Source organism: Silurus meridionalis, chromosome 16 (genome assembly GCF_014805685.1).
Source record: "Silurus meridionalis isolate SWU-2019-XX chromosome 16, ASM1480568v1, whole genome shotgun sequence".
NCBI classification, from domain to species: domain Eukaryota; kingdom Metazoa; phylum Chordata; class Actinopteri; order Siluriformes; family Siluridae; genus Silurus; species Silurus meridionalis.
In genome coordinates, this window is record NC_060899.1 from 10,967,187 (window position 1) to 10,983,078 (window position 15,892).

Genomic DNA, 15,892 nt, shown 5'->3' on the forward strand with positions numbered 1-15,892 from the left:
ATGAAGATGGGTTTGTTTTTGAGTCTTCTGAAGGTTTTTCCTTTTACAGTCTCAGGGAGATTTTCCTTACTATTGTAGCCACTGGCTTCTTCATTGGGGATATCACCAATATAAGGGATAAAGTTATAGTGACTGACTTATACATTTAAAGTTGGATTCACAATCTGTTTAATTCTGTAAAGATGTGATTTTAAATAAATTAAAAAACAAAAATGAAATTGAATTGTAAAGTAGAAAAAGCACAGTAAATAAGCGGAAAACATACAAAGCAGAATTAAGGGGAGCACTAAAAGTGGTAAAACATTAATTACTCTTCAGCCTGAATGGAGTCAGAAGGAGCGACGTAGTTGCTGGGGATGTAGCCACGTTGTCCTGTGGTCAGTGAACAGGCTAGCCACCAATCTCCTTCCCTGAAAGACACATGCACATCGGTGTCACTTCTCAGAATACTTTGCGGGCGTTCTCATAAATCCAAATTCATAATACCAGACTGATAAAAAAAACATTATTTAAAAAAATAAGCCAATCAAATGTCAGTGCAGTCTAAAAACTGTTGAAACGCACTCATTAGTACTTATGTTTAGGTGTTGATTGATGTTCTATGACAGCAGCCCTGAAAATTTTCCGTTTTATATTACTCATTCTAATATTACCCATTCTAATATTATCAATTGCTGATTCACTTATATGGCAGAAGCTCTACATTAACTGATTAAAAAGCATGTAAATGTTCATATGGTCAGGTTTTTTAAGAAGAGGCGCTTATTTAGTAGTTTTGCAAGAGCACTTTGCAACTGTAGGGATATCTTTGGTTTCTAGGGAACATGACAAGCAAAACAAACAAAAACAAAAAGCCTAGCAAAAGAATGTGAGTGTATCCATTTTAGACCCAGTGATAACAGGAGTGAACATGTTTCATTTATGTTTCCTGACATAATTACAATAAATAAATAAATAAATACAAATGCATAGACAGTGAATTGCTCTGTACTATGCCATACATGCCTAACAAGATTTAATGAGATACAGTGAAACTGAACAGACTACAATAATGAGAGTAATGGATTTTTATACAAATATTGACTTGACATATCATATCATTCTCACTCATCTTAAACCCATCTTAATAGATCTAAATATGGTGTGAAGTAGCCTATGAATTTGGTTGGGATTCTTACTCATATACTTTAATGTCCCCCTCACCTTCATTTTAGTCTCTGCTGTCATTTAAGCTGTGAATTATTAACATCCTTATTGAATTTAGAGAAAAAGGGGTTGCTGATTTAGCCTCAGCCTCCCCTGGTTACAGCAATAATGCAGGCATTTTCACATTGCAGAAAGCTGCTGACTCAACACACAACCTCCCAAAGCCCATGAGCAACCTCCTACATTCTTAAAACTCATTGCAAAAGCAAAAGCAAAAAAAAAGCCCATTACAGCTTGATTGATGACAAAAACCACATCACTGTGATTTGGTCACAATGTGCAAGTGTCATGAGGTGTTCAGGTTATAGGACCTTTTCTTTACAGTAGTGTAAAAACATGACAATGGTGAAAATGGTGGGATATAAATGTATTGAATGCCACTTGGTTGGAAATAGCAGAGCAGAACAGTGAATGAAGAAATTAGGAATAAGAAAAGCCTGCACACTGAAGTTCTCAATTTAATAGGGAAAAGTAAGATGGCAGCTCCTGGTAAAAACTCTGCAGACACAATCCTATATATTTGGAGGTCTGGGAAATACCCTTCAGTTTTGAAGTCTGGCTGCAAGCAAACCTGAAAAGGTGGAAAACTGCATTTGAAGACTTTTTCAATAGCAGTGTAGAAACATCATAGACATTTAAGACAGCTAGTCTTTGATTACAATCTAAGCCGGTTAGGCTTATGTCCATTTTGTAATGATCAAATCATGACAGTCACAGTGTGAGGAAATCACACTCCGCTAGAAAGCTTTTGGACAGGTTTAGACAGACTGACTGTTGATACCAACATATTTGCTTATATGGACCCTCATGTACACCACCTTCACAGAAGTGTTCCTTCTGCTTCAACATGAAAATCTAAGCAAAGCATTTGGAAATATATTTTTGCTTCTTAATAACAGTCAACGTTTTAATAGCGTATGCCTTGTATTCTCCAGAATCCGCCCCACTTTTTCTCCCCCGTCCCAGTGACACGCAATCTTTTTTCTCCGGAAGTGAAAAACTGCTTTCGACAAACAAATGAGCATGAAAAGATGACGTCGAAGACACGCATCGAGCAAGAGAGAAAAAAAAGCAAGCAGGGTTTACCTACCTGCAGTTCAGCTTTCTCCTGTTTTAAAGAGAGTCCGCATACAAAAGGAGATATAGGAGAGGAAGTGTGAAATAGATTCGGGATTAAGACAAAACAGACAGAACAAGAATTAGAGCAAAGTCACAGAGCTGAAAGACTGAAGAGCTTAAAAAATGGAACTCACAGCTGACCAGGTCAATAAAAAATAAACACACACACACACACACAACCTATTTAAAGCATGTGTCGTTATCAAAGCTTGTTCAAGTGCAAAGTAAAAAAAACCTAACAAACATAAAAATAACCAATATAGTGGCATGTGCACAAAAGATAATCAGTAACAGTACAATGGATATGCTATTAAAATATCTGGGACACTGTGTGTATTTGTGTATATATATATGTGTGTGTGTGTGTGTGTGTGTGTGTGTGTGTGTGTTTGTGTTTTTTTGGGGTGGGGGCGTTCTGCTCATTGTTCACATTTTTGGCTTCACCCTTCTGTTGAAAAAGCCATTTCAAATAATTACAGTGAACTGTAATCCTACCACAAATATTTGTTTCATGTCCTTGGCTCAATCAGAATTAACAAATCAGCGTTCATGTTTTTAACTGAAATTTGCATGCGTGATTATGGTCATTGTCCCATTCTCTTGCTTTCTCATTGTAACCCACTAAAAGGTCATGACACTATTTATAATAACTGTTTTTCATTAAATTTGTAACAAGGGATTTTGATTTGATTGCCTTGTTTCGAATTAAGGCAGATTCCCTGTTCTCAATGGAAGTGATGACAGCAATATAAGGAATGAAGCAAATGCCCTTTCACTCCTAGAAGGTAAGCAGAGGGAATAAATGTGCAGCTGTGAGCAAAAAAAAACCCCAAAAAAAGGAGTGTAGTGAAAGGAAAAAAAACGGCAGTGAAAAAAGTAAACAAAACCAAAAACACCATCTCCAGCACATCTCTCGCCTTTAAAGGGGGACCTTGTTCCTATGGTTACCAGACATTGAAGGAGGAGGTTGAAGGGGGGAAGGTTGTACAGTCCTTGTGTTAGCATGTGGACTTGACTAAGGGAGTATGACATTATGCATTAGGATGACTATATACAGTACAGTGTGTTTATGTGCTCTCTTACGTGTTGTTGACTATCTGAAGCCGTTCTCCTTTCCCGAATGACAGATCAGAGGCAGTGCGTGATTCATAGTCATACAATGCCACAAATGTAGTCACGCCTCCTACAGAAACAAGCACCAAACAAACAAAAAATGCAGCAATTTACAATCAGGGCGGATTTCATTAACTTATTAAGATAACACATTTTATAGGGGTGGAGGAAGTGAAATCACCAATGCTCTCGTCAAGTCTTACGGTACGGACAAACATCGCACTTGATTGAGGGCTATAGGCCAAAAGTAAATGTTAAATATGTAAATAATAAAATGAAAGCTGCCATGGTTTGCCTCATTTATGATTTCATAATATTTAAGAAAAAACAAAAACAAAATATAGAATAATAATTTTAATTACAGGCAATCTTCACTGCAAACTCCTATGTTTAACACACTATTGCTGCTTTATATTGTACAAAAGTCTTAAAGTAACCTCTATCATGTGATGGACACTCACACTTTATGTACATTACTGATCTGTCATATACACCTTAAATTGTGTTCTTATTGAATCTGTATTGTCTGTATAGTCTTGTATTGTCTAAGATTCTGACTCTAATAGAAAGCATGACCTGTAATCTGCTTAACTAATGCCACTTAAATAAGACTTCTAGTTAAATACTTATACTACGATGAAAAACACACCACAATCTAATTTATAATACAATAGATGCCTAATACAGATATCAATTACATAAACAAATACAAGAGTCCTGATTATTCTAAATTAGCCTGAATCAAACTCACTGCTCCTTACTAAATTTCAATTTACACATTTAGCAAATTTGAAATGAAGATGTCAGCCAGTTTCCCTCTTTTCCCCCTTGTCTTATATCAATGGATCAAATCAAAGGTCACCACAGGCCATCTTTAGCCCCAGGCCCTAGTTTGGGCATATTTAATCTACATAAAAGATGACTATGCTATGTTAGCATTAGAATTAAGGTTTGTGCTGGATTATAATTTTTTTTGTTTGTTTTAGTCGAAGTTTCAACATCTCTTTATATTCATGAGTTTGGAACGATTGCTTTGCATCAATTCAAGCTAATTAACATGCCTAATGAAAACGATGGTCAGATTTGGGAAAGTGTAATGCAACTTTCTTGTCTCGGGGTCCTGGCCTAGCTATGTTCCACCTGCTGTAGGTAGTTTTAGCATCCGATTATAAAAAACATTGTGTTAAATGGTTCTACAAAACAGTTTTAAAATGAAAATGTGAATCTTAAAAATTCTCAATGTCAGTCCAATAAGAAAAGCAAACAAACGCTTTACAGCCATTCCCAACAGACCATCTAAATGTCTCGTAATAGGTCACATCGAAGAGGCATCTGTTATCAATCTGAAGACATTTTAATCACCAAAGCCGTGTTCACACACTCACACACAGCAACTTACAGTGAAGATGTGACCAGAGACGATTCATTTTGAAATGATTACTTCTGGTAACATGAGCAACAGTGACTGTAGATGACTAGATGTGGGTCTGTTCAGCGACACGACAAAGGTGAAAAATGTTTATGCAAATATAGAGCGCCATGGTGCAGTGATTACCAATGGCGATCAAGAAAGCAGACTGCGTGTGAGCCAACAACCAATGGGATTGAAGAGATTGAAGGGCATGTCAAGAATACGGATGTGATCCTTCTTCTGATTTGTGGAATGTTACCTGAGTCACCCACTGATAAATGTAGGAACGTCGACTGTCGACTTCTCAGCACAATGACTGGGAATTTGCAATGATAAAATCACTGCATGTGTGAACATACCTTATACCCATCTCTAGTGAACTGTTTTTAACATATTACACAAGTAGGTTCATTCGCCTTCCCTGCTACCTTACTGTTATCTCATATGCCTAATCCCACTTAAAATAAATATATATTTCAATTTATTTTTAATCACTTATAATCCAGATCTGGTCGAATAAATAAAATAAAAATACAAAACACCCCCAAACAGATTTTCAATGTAAAGCTTCTCTGAGGAACCTTCTCTTATCTAGAATGCACTTCCATCTACATCTACATTTTTTTGCTATCCCTATCAGCGAAAGAGTGTGTTCGTGGTATGTACTAAAGCAGCCATTGTTATTATTGTTATTTTTGTACCTGCTGTTAATGTGAGGCTGTTCACTCCTCCAAACAAGGGCAGATCCGAATTATTGGTTAGATTCTGGGCGCCATGCCGTGAGCTATCCAATGCAGGGTTCTGGTTGGGTGTTGAGTTTTGCTGGTACAAGCTGAGGTGATGTCCGACAGTGCTGCCACCCCCACTGTTCATGCTAACGTTACCATCCAAACTCCGGTGCTGGCCAAGCTCTCTGGGTTTGCTCTTGTTTCCCCCCATGTCCTAAGCCTAGAGAAAGAATACACACATATACAAACTTGTGCATACGATACAGCATGTCAAAATTATTGTTTACTAAGCATTTTTTTTTTTTATCAATCAATCAACCAATCAATCAATAAATGAAAACAAAATTAAAAAAATATGGTGTGGTTAATTTTTTTTTTAAGTTAAAATTGGTAAAAGGGAAAAGAATGTGCTGAGGAAACAATGATTTGGGTGTGTGTACACATTAGAAATTTTGAGTGATGGACAACACACTCTAGACTGAGCTCTGCCATACTGTACAAGTGAACAGCTGCTTCTCTTTACACACCACTGCCAGCTGTTGCAATCAGATCTTCATGCTATGACATTTCTTCAGAGCCATTTTACACACCACATACCCACACATTCTCATTCTAAATACCTGTTCCACATTCTACAACCACACACACACACACACACACACACACACACACACACACACACACACACACACACACACACACTTATTCTTTGTGCAAACACCCATATCCTCCCACACCACCATCAACCCACCCACCCACCACACACACACACACAGACAATATTCTCATGTCTCTTCACTCTGGCAGTCTGATCAAGTCTCTGCTTGCTAGTGCTACTTGTTAATTCTCAGAGCTGAAAGTTCTTCAGAAACACAATAAAGGGTATATCTGTTATTTATTACAGAAGACCATGCTTCCTGCTTTAGATATTCGAAATGTAAATATAACAAAAAGTAGCTATTTAAATATACAACAACCCCTTATATAAAATATTATTCAAAATATACATTTAAAATACATTTCTGAAAAAACATAAAACCTGAAGTCACTACATAGCCAAAAGTATGTAAAAAACTGGTTATCACCCATATGGGCTTTCCCCAAACTGCTGCCAAAAAGCCAAAAGCAGACAAATGTGTCACACAGGATTTGTTTGTATGCTGATTGCTTTCACTGGCATCCCAACATTACAATGCAGCTGTGCACGAGGTTTGCCACAGTTGGTGTGGAAGAAATCGTTTGCACCAAGCCCTAACCTCAACCCCACCAAATACGTTTGGAATTACATGGAAGATCTTTTCTGTGGTCAAACTCATTAATGCTTTTGTGAATAAATAAGACATCCCACATCCATGTTTAAAAAATCTATTGGAAAGCCTATCCATAAGTGTGGATACTGTTAGAGTAGCCAAGGAAATCAGTTCTGGAATGGGCTCTTCAATAAGCACATATGGGTATGATGGTTCATTACCTTGAGAATTCGAAGCTATACAGGAATGTGTTTCTAGTTTTGAATAATTCAAAACAGTTTTTATAAGAAGATTTTTTTGCATGCGTGTGTTTTTGCCAACGGTTGTAAAGAGTTACCCTATTCACTGAGTTTCTTAAACACAATTTACTTTCTGACTGACTGAAGCTGATCGATTATCAAGACTGTCCTAGCTAGCAGTGTGCATGATTAAAAAAAAGTTCAGAGGACCCAGCCAATGCAAACGAGGTACGTACAAGTTTTGGTTACTGAAATATGTTTGTGGCGCAGAAGGTGATTAATCATCTAAACAGTTTTGTGCCAGAAAAGCATTGTTTATTTTATGAAGTTTGTTAATTATAAGCCTGGAAGGAAAAAAACAATAAAGAATATGAAGAGTTGCTAAAATATGATGCTACAATAGCAGACTTTAACAATCAACGATCATCTACTCCCAGTGATATAAAAGGCAGGTCTTTGTATGTACATTTATAGCATGCATTTATTTGGCAGAGGTACTTATCTTGAGAGAATTAAAAAAATAGCCTTGTACTAATCATCAAAAAAATCTATCTTCATGTATTTAGAATTTAGGTTTAGATTTTTTGGCTCCTCGTGAGTGCTCAGTGAAAATGCGAGTTCATATAAAGACAGCCAGTGACTTAGCAGTCAGGATTGCCAATAGAAGTAAAAAAAAACCAAATGCATGCCTTCCTTGGGATGGTGGGTCCAGTTGAGCTGGACTAGTGGCTTGGGAAGAACAGGGTGCTGATCAGAATTTGATAAGAGCCTTTGGGTAGGTGGGGGCTGATCCATTTTTGAGCTTTATGGAGAAAGGATCAGTGTTTTAATGGGGTACTTTGGGAGATTAAAAAGTGTCATTCTGGATCAGTTACTGGAGTTGGGTGGTACACTATAGAGTAAAATCGAAGCTAGGCATAAGTTGCATTACTCCAATCTAGATGAGAAAAGACTAAACAAGTACCTAGACCTAATCCTCTAGATGGTATAAATAAAAAAACTTACATGACTAAATGTAGCAATATGAGAAGAGGACGATGGACTGGGCATTGTTAAATGGCTTTAACAGAGTTCTCCAAGGAGATCACAAGATCTTGATGTGAGAAGGTATCTACAGGGATTTACAGCAGCTCGGTTTTTGTGGGATTTAGTTACAGTTGATGAGCTGTCTCCATGACGACATGTCTGCAAGCTACAAGCTGAGATCCGTGAACAAACATGAGTGTCTGAGGGAGAAAAGGAGAGCGGGGTTTGTGTGTCATCAACATAGCAGTGGTGTAAAAAAACGCTGCATAGAAGGAAAATTAAAAGACCGGGCACTGGGAACTGTGGTTCACCATTGGAGAGATGGCATGCTGCTGATGTATATCCCATGTATATTGATATGACTAGTGCTTTTTGTAGCAAGCAAGCCACTTAGGACAGTTAATTTCCTGGCTCAAAAGGATCAATAATAGTTTGCCTGGTCTAGCAGAATTTGTAAAAAGAACAACAACTGATTATTAAACTTCTTCAAAAGAGAAAGAAGAGAGAGATCTAATATCAGCTGGTACTTGCACATGTTCAAGTTTTTGGGGCTTTTTAACAAAGGCTAGTTCTCTTGCTGTTTTTAAATAAGTCGGTGACCAAAAGTTCATCTGGAATCATTTGCAGTAAAAGCAATAAAAGTAAGATGTTAATAGATATTCTAGAAAATTGGCCATGTGATGGAATTGTAGGAGAAGATAAGTCACAGCAACTCCTGTAAAATGGAAAAATGACAGAGAGGTAACAAAGTAGAATAGCAGCATAAATGGGAAATAGTGGCAGAAAATGTTTGAAACAGTTAGTGAGGAAAATGGTAGAAGTTGTGTGTGTGTGTGTGTGTGTGGGTGGGGGTTATGGGGGTTATAATCAGGTTCTGATTATAAGTGGTTACTACACTGATGTAAGGTATTTAATACTAACCCAACAATAGGTTTTTCAGCTGACAGAAGTTTGAAACTACAAAGTATTTAAATCCCTGTTCTTGCTAATTAGTATTCCCAATAGCATTTTGTTAAAATCAACATAATTCATGTGCTTTTGCCACTAGAACATTTGTGCATTTGTGCTTTATTGCAAAACACTGCACAGCAGCTACCATAAATCCAGTGATGCTGCTGTCCTTAGCTGACTCTGCTGGAGCTGGTCCATATAAACTAGAATCAGGACTGACTAATCGAACATTATCTCATGCAGAAAAAACTTACAGCCCCAACTACAGTTATTCATTTAGTGAAATTGTTCTTAATAATCAGGATGTTTGGCCTTGTTTTCTATTATGTTCTGTAATGAAACATAGTTGTAGTAGTTACTATCAGGACAGCAACATGCTGCCACACAGAAATTATGTTCACAAACACTGAACACACAAATCATAAGTGAATCATTAGTTTTATCCAGGCACAAATGAAAAACATCAATCTATCATTGCACATTAATAGATTCAGATGCCAACAATTTAGGGACAAGTTACAAAGTAACCTTCCACATTCAAGTTTTCAGACAACGAAAGTGCCTGTCTCTAAAATGGTAGTGACAGTAACAGTCATGGTTCATTCAGAACATTTGCCTAAGTGGCTTGTTCTGCTCCAAATGTGCTTTGGTATTTCATTGAAGCAACAGATTTAATTCAGTAACTTTTTTGACAAATGGTCCCTCATTAATTAATGATTTGAAAGTAAAAAGGGGACGGCACCTCTTCAATTTGAACTAGTGTAATTTTTGATAGAATTCTCAGTCATATGAAAAGCTGTCCAGGAGACATCACCATCATGCTTTCCCTCTTATCTGCCAGGTGAAGGGATTCCATTGGATCAGACAATGCTGAGTTTCATGGCTCCAAGCAGCTGTTTTGAAACGGAGCAATTTGGGGGTTGGTGCATATTTTCAGTGAGAGGAATTCGGAAATGGGGCATGTTTCTGAAAGGAGGAATTCTGGAGCCAGTGCATGTTTCAAGCTGCATGATTACATGATATTCTGTGATCCATCTTGAGAGTTAGTGTAGGGGAGAGACAGCAGAGCAGCAAAAGACTACTCCCTCAAATGTTGATAAATGGTATGTATTTACTGGCATATCTTGCGGACTTTCTCCTTGTCTAAAAGCCTTCATCAGTTGAAGACCGCTGGCCAAGTTTTGCTAATACTAGAGACATTTCAACTTGGATGAAAGAAACCCTTCACAGACAAATCTGTATACAGTCACACATTTACAGTGTGTGTATAGATATATGGACTGGCACATGCATGAATAAAAAAGAAAGCCCTTCAACACACACAATCTTCAGCATTTTGAATTTGGCACCTATTCACCATTATATACAAATTTATAAAACAGATTTTTCGACACGTCATAAGTATTATATTGTTTTAAACTATGCTAAGCTTTAGAAGAAAATTAGACATTCATTTCCAAGCTTTTTTCTTATTATTTATACCTTTAGCTACTTGAGCTGGGTGGAAAAGGTAACAAAAGACTTAAGAATTGTTTCTCTCAACTCTAGACAAAACAATGACGTCAAATTATTCTGAAACGTGACCTCTGTGTAACTGTGGAATAGTGATTTGAAGGCCAATTCAATTCAAAATAGCTATTGAAAAGCTGTTTGTTGTAGCCTGATCTACAAAGTCAAACTAGAAATGGCAATGCTGTAGCCCTTACAAAGCAGAAATATATATAAAAGTTAACCATTAGGAAATATACCAATTTATGTCAAACACAATGTGTAATATACTGGAAACATCTGTACTCCTGTTCAGTCATGCAATTATCCATTCGCCTAATCAGAATTGGCAGAATGGGGGAAAACCAATGGGGGTTGAAACTGCCTATTTGTAGAATCTAAAAAAACTAGGTGATTTTTTTATTTTGTCCTGGGGTGAACCTGTGCCCACTGCATCCACAAATTCCTGCTATCTGGCTGACAGGCGTGGATTTTTTTATATAACCTTTTTGCTCACTTTGGTTGTACATAGAGCATTCATTTGACTTAGTATATTGCTTAAACTCAGGGGAAACAAGACAGGAATTCACCCTGTATGTGATGCCAAGGCAAGTTTCTTGAAATGCATGCATTATATTCAGAGGTGGGAAGTACTGAAATTTAAATACTTAGTTACTGTACAAAAATTTTTCTGGTATCAGTAATTTACTTCACTATTTATTAGTCTGACAACTTTTTACTTTCACATTAAATTTTCACACAAATATCTGTACTTTCTTCTTCTTACATTTTCAAACCAGGCTCGTTACTTTCGTTTTTTCTATTTCTTGATATGTCAATATTTTGTCCTCTTATTGAGTGCCGTTTTCTGCCCATCATTCTATTTCCTGTCATTGCGAAGCTAACAATAAGCGAGGCAGAAGGCAACATAAAGTATGAGGCTAACGCAGATGAGACAGAAGGAGTCAGTGATGTAAACATGACTGAGAACAGAGACACTCCTGATCACCTGACCATCATTTCTCTACTTATGTGCTTTATTGTGGTATTTCAGCCTGGATGCATTCATTAGGTAACAAAATGTTTAATTCATTTTGCATGAATATATTAATTAGGCCTGTCCAAATGAACGCATTAGTACCGTGTTAACGCAAATTAATTTTAACCGCTCAAATTTTATTAACGCGTAATTAATTCAGCGCACGTCTGTTTGAACATTTTAAGTAAAAATCTAAATAATTAAGTATAAAAGAGGCGAAATTAAAACCTAAAATGCAACACATTTATTCACGAAGTCCTTTCTTTACTCAGATATAAAGAAGAAAAGAACTCCACTGAAGATTATTTTTTATCAGCGTACCTTTGTTTTATTTATGCCGCAAGTCTTAAATAAAGTACCAAAATCCACCATGATGCACACAGTAAACCCTCTGGGGTTGACAAACGCGCCGGCACGATTTGTGCCATTTTTGTTGTCTCAAACACGAAATACACTTTTTTTTTTTTTTTGTTTGTTTTGTTTTTTATCGTACAGAGAAGAGCAATACATCATTTGAATCTGTAAAGGGTCTTTTATTTGTATACACAACAAAACGCTGTGCTTTTGTAAAATAAAGAAAATACACAGGGCGCGCCCTCTCTGCCGTCTCTGAAATCTCTATTCACAGACACATAAAACAACAGACATAAAACATATATGAATAGAAAGCTCAAAATGTCTAGTTTAAATAAACCAATTCACTTAAAAAACAAATATCCCTGATTATGTAATCCGTATGGGAATTAGAAGAGGTACAGTTTCTTCAGTATCACCTCATTAAACGTCCGTGTGGAAACATAGCAAAGGTTCCATTTGGTGTCCTGATGATTTCGAAATTAAAACACCATAATTACTTTTAAACATTTACAAGTTTATTTTGTCATCATGCTGTATGTGGAGTTTGGTTTCACTAATAATAAATATATATTAGCATAAAGCATCAATGTTTGTCTATGCCCATGTTGACCAGAGTATTAAAAACGTGAAAAGTATTCATTTAAGCTACATTTAAAACAGATAATGTGCGATTAAGTTGCAATTAATCGTGAGTTAACTCGCAACAATCTTGTGATTAATTGCAACTAAATATTTTAATCGATTCATTTAAGTCCTAATAATATGAGGTGAGATCCAGTTACCAGCATGACACTAAAAGCAGTAATGGCTGCTTTTTACTTAAGAACACGTCAAAGCCCAAACTTCTTTACTTTAACTTGAGTAAAAAAGACCAGAGTCTTTTAAAACATGAGTATCTGTACTTCTACTTAAGTGAAGGAAGTGTGCACTTTTGCCACCTCTGATTATATTACACTATTACACTTCTTGTCCTATGGCACCCATTACCATAGTGAAAAGAATCAAACCTTGAAAATGCATTCACGCATTACGTTTTTCAAGGTCTCTGATGCGATAAATGTGGTTCGTTTGAGTGTTACTCTGGTCTGGGGCCTTCTTTAATTACATCCTACTCACTCCAGCTGTTAATCACTTAGACACATAGAGAAAAAAAACTCAAAGCAGGTATAAAACCTGCAGCCTTCAGTAAGTAAAAAACAAAACCTCCATTTTGACTCCATTAGCCTAGCTGTCACAGTGTGCTTGTGACATTTAGAGAAGAGCAGAACACTATAATACAAGGTACAAGGCTGTTCGAGATAGCCATCTTGCGTTTCTTGCATTTGCATTGATTCCACATTAAATGTGCTACTTGTCTATCTAAAAAGGGCTCCTATAATGAGCTTTGTGGCATATTAAACAGTTTATCCCACATGCTTGGCCATCAACTTAGCATATTAGGGTCAGAGGGTAAGCACTAAAAGCACCCCTGCAAGTCTTTACATGAGCTTTGTGCCAAGTACTCTTCAGACAGAATGAGACTTCCAGACATATGTCTGTTAAGTAATGTGACTGGACAATGTCTATAATTATGTCTGACTTGCAGGAGTGTCTGCACAATGTACATATTGTCATCACAGCAGGAAATACAGTATACAATATTTTTGGGTTATTATAAACTACAAAGTACCACATTTATAAGTTATACTGTATTTCTACACAAATGCATCTTTAATAGGAGTAATTACCATTATGCCTTCAGGAGTATTTTAGTATTTCATGAAGCTAAGCTTAATCGTTATAGAAAGGGAAGCATGCAAAGATACCAACAATATTTCTAAAACCACCAAAAATGTTCTTCTTCCAACACCATTTTGAACTGTGTCTATTTTTTATTGTTCAGTATTTGGAACTTAGACAATACTTTATTTCTGTTTGATTTTGGCAAATGGCAAGTGATAAGAAAGCTTACTGGAGTGTCTCCATCCTTAATAATAAAAAATAAAAAAAAGTGTGGAAATATTTTCCCACAGGATATGATGGAATCTTTCAGACAGGATCCTTCTTAGGATTTCCACTAGTTATTAACAGAAAGCAAAAAAATACAGCATAATCTTTCCCTACATTAGCATTTCGCCTCACAGCTCCGTCCGGGGTGCCCAGATTACTGTCTGTGGTGGTTTCTTGGAGGTTCCCCGCTATTCAAAAACATGCAGCTAGGCAGATTGTCTATGCTAAATTAGCCAATATGTGCTTTTATGGTGCCCTTTGATGGACTGTCATCCCATTTGGGATAAATTATCCCAGTGTAGCCCGGGATAGACTCTGGATTCAGTGGAACATTGTCTGGTATGAAGAGATCACTGAAAATGAAGAAAAGTAGGATGGGTGGATGCCATGCAACAGCGGTCACAAATCTAATTTAAATACATGCTCTATTGAGATTATGGAGCATTTAATTTCTATAATTACATTCAACTATTATTGTCATATTCTATCTGTGTTCTGCCAAATTACACCAGGTTTGACACAAGCTTTGAATTATAACAATTTGGCAATTATTGCATGCAGTATTTCGACATGAACATTTTACAGAAGCATTGCCACAAACATTTATGCAAAAAGAAAAGTGTGTAAATATTAGTACATTAATAACTACGTTACTGAATTCATGTTTAGAGAGTATTCAAATGGCATGGACCTGTACAAAAGCTGAACAAATAGTAATATGCACACAATCCTGTTTCATCCACACTATCCAAAGAACCTACACACACACAGTACTGTAAACAGTAGCCTCCACTGTTGACAAAGTTAGCTTGTCCAACTCCTACTCATTCTGAGCACTTTTGCACAGACAGACACAGGTCAGTCCCAGCACTTTCTTTTACATTATGTAACTCTACCTAGATGTCTGTACACTTTGCTTCTTTTAGAAAGCCCCAAAACCGGCATAACAATAAACGAGTTGTAGATTTGAAAACGAGTCACTGCTTAGTCAATTATTAAACCAAGCCTGAGTGAGCAAAGGCAAACTTGTCTCAATTTGTGATCAGTCTGTTATACAGTATCAGAATGAACACAAAGACACTGCAATTCTGATGTACAAAGCAGTTCAATCATCCAACTTTAAAAAAGAACGTTACTTTTGGTGCACCAAAGACAGACATGTCTACACAGTGCTGAATACAATGCTGAGCTCTTTGACAAGGATCACTGTGTCAGGAGAAGCAGGAGTCAATATTTACTCCAACAGAAGCAGGTCACTGGTGTTGCCATGAACATGAGTCTGTGCATTCCTGAAACTGAGCACTTGCTGCTCTTTATGTGAATGATGTAGGATAACAGAAATATGGGTCAGCACCCTACATTCATGGTTTAGCGCATTAGAAGGATTATGAAGACTGATCATCTGTCTCTTCCTCTATTACATGTGTTTTCTTTTTCTAAAGGATGTTTGAAACATTCCCATGCATGTCGTAAGTTCAAAGGTCAACAGCTGTGAGCTTTTGAACTTGGAAGCCAGCATTCCATAATGCAATTTAAAGCATACTAACATTCTCAACCATAATAAAAATAAATAAATAAATAAACACACAATATGTTTCGACTTCTCATATTTGGTTTCTATTATGTCTGACAGAATAACAGAAAACAGTATGGGCCATAATTAACAGCTGTTCACCAGGGACATTATTTCACATACTTGAGTCAATGACATGAAATAATTAGGGTTTATAAAAATCATCTGGCCCACATGCAATAGCATTCCCATGAGGAGACACTTCTATTCTTCTCCACATGTTCCATCTAGCAGTCCCTTTCCCACCAAGAACACATCTGCATGCAAATGAATGTCAATTTCAAATCAGTCATTAGACACAAGCTTGTTTCTTACCCTTATGCTGAAACTATATTCAGTGTTCAAGAGCAGCTTTGCACTGCTTTCAGCGACATCATTTTATGATCGAGGATTCCTTTTTTGC

The 15,892-nt window shown here is 36.7% G+C and overlaps 1 protein-coding gene across 2 annotated transcripts in view; it reads right to left on the reverse strand.

Annotated features, from left to right (window-relative positions):
* src (v-src avian sarcoma (Schmidt-Ruppin A-2) viral oncogene homolog) overlaps positions 1 to 15,892 on the reverse strand; it is a 38,500-nt gene that overhangs the window by 8,824 nt on the left and 13,784 nt on the right. Inside the window, exons 2-5 of one of the 2 annotated variants that reach the window (XM_046869088.1) lie at positions 5,551 to 5,797; positions 3,409 to 3,508; positions 2,297 to 2,314; positions 312 to 410 (exon numbers count right to left, since the gene is read on the reverse strand). In XM_046869088.1, coding sequence (XP_046725044.1) covers positions 312 to 410; positions 2,297 to 2,314; positions 3,409 to 3,508; positions 5,551 to 5,788 — 455 coding nt within the window. In that variant the 5' untranslated portion in view covers positions 5,789 to 5,797. The remainder of the gene's footprint in view (positions 1 to 311; positions 411 to 2,296; positions 2,315 to 3,408; positions 3,509 to 5,550; positions 5,798 to 15,892) is intronic. The other variant, XM_046869089.1, reaches the window with a different exon arrangement.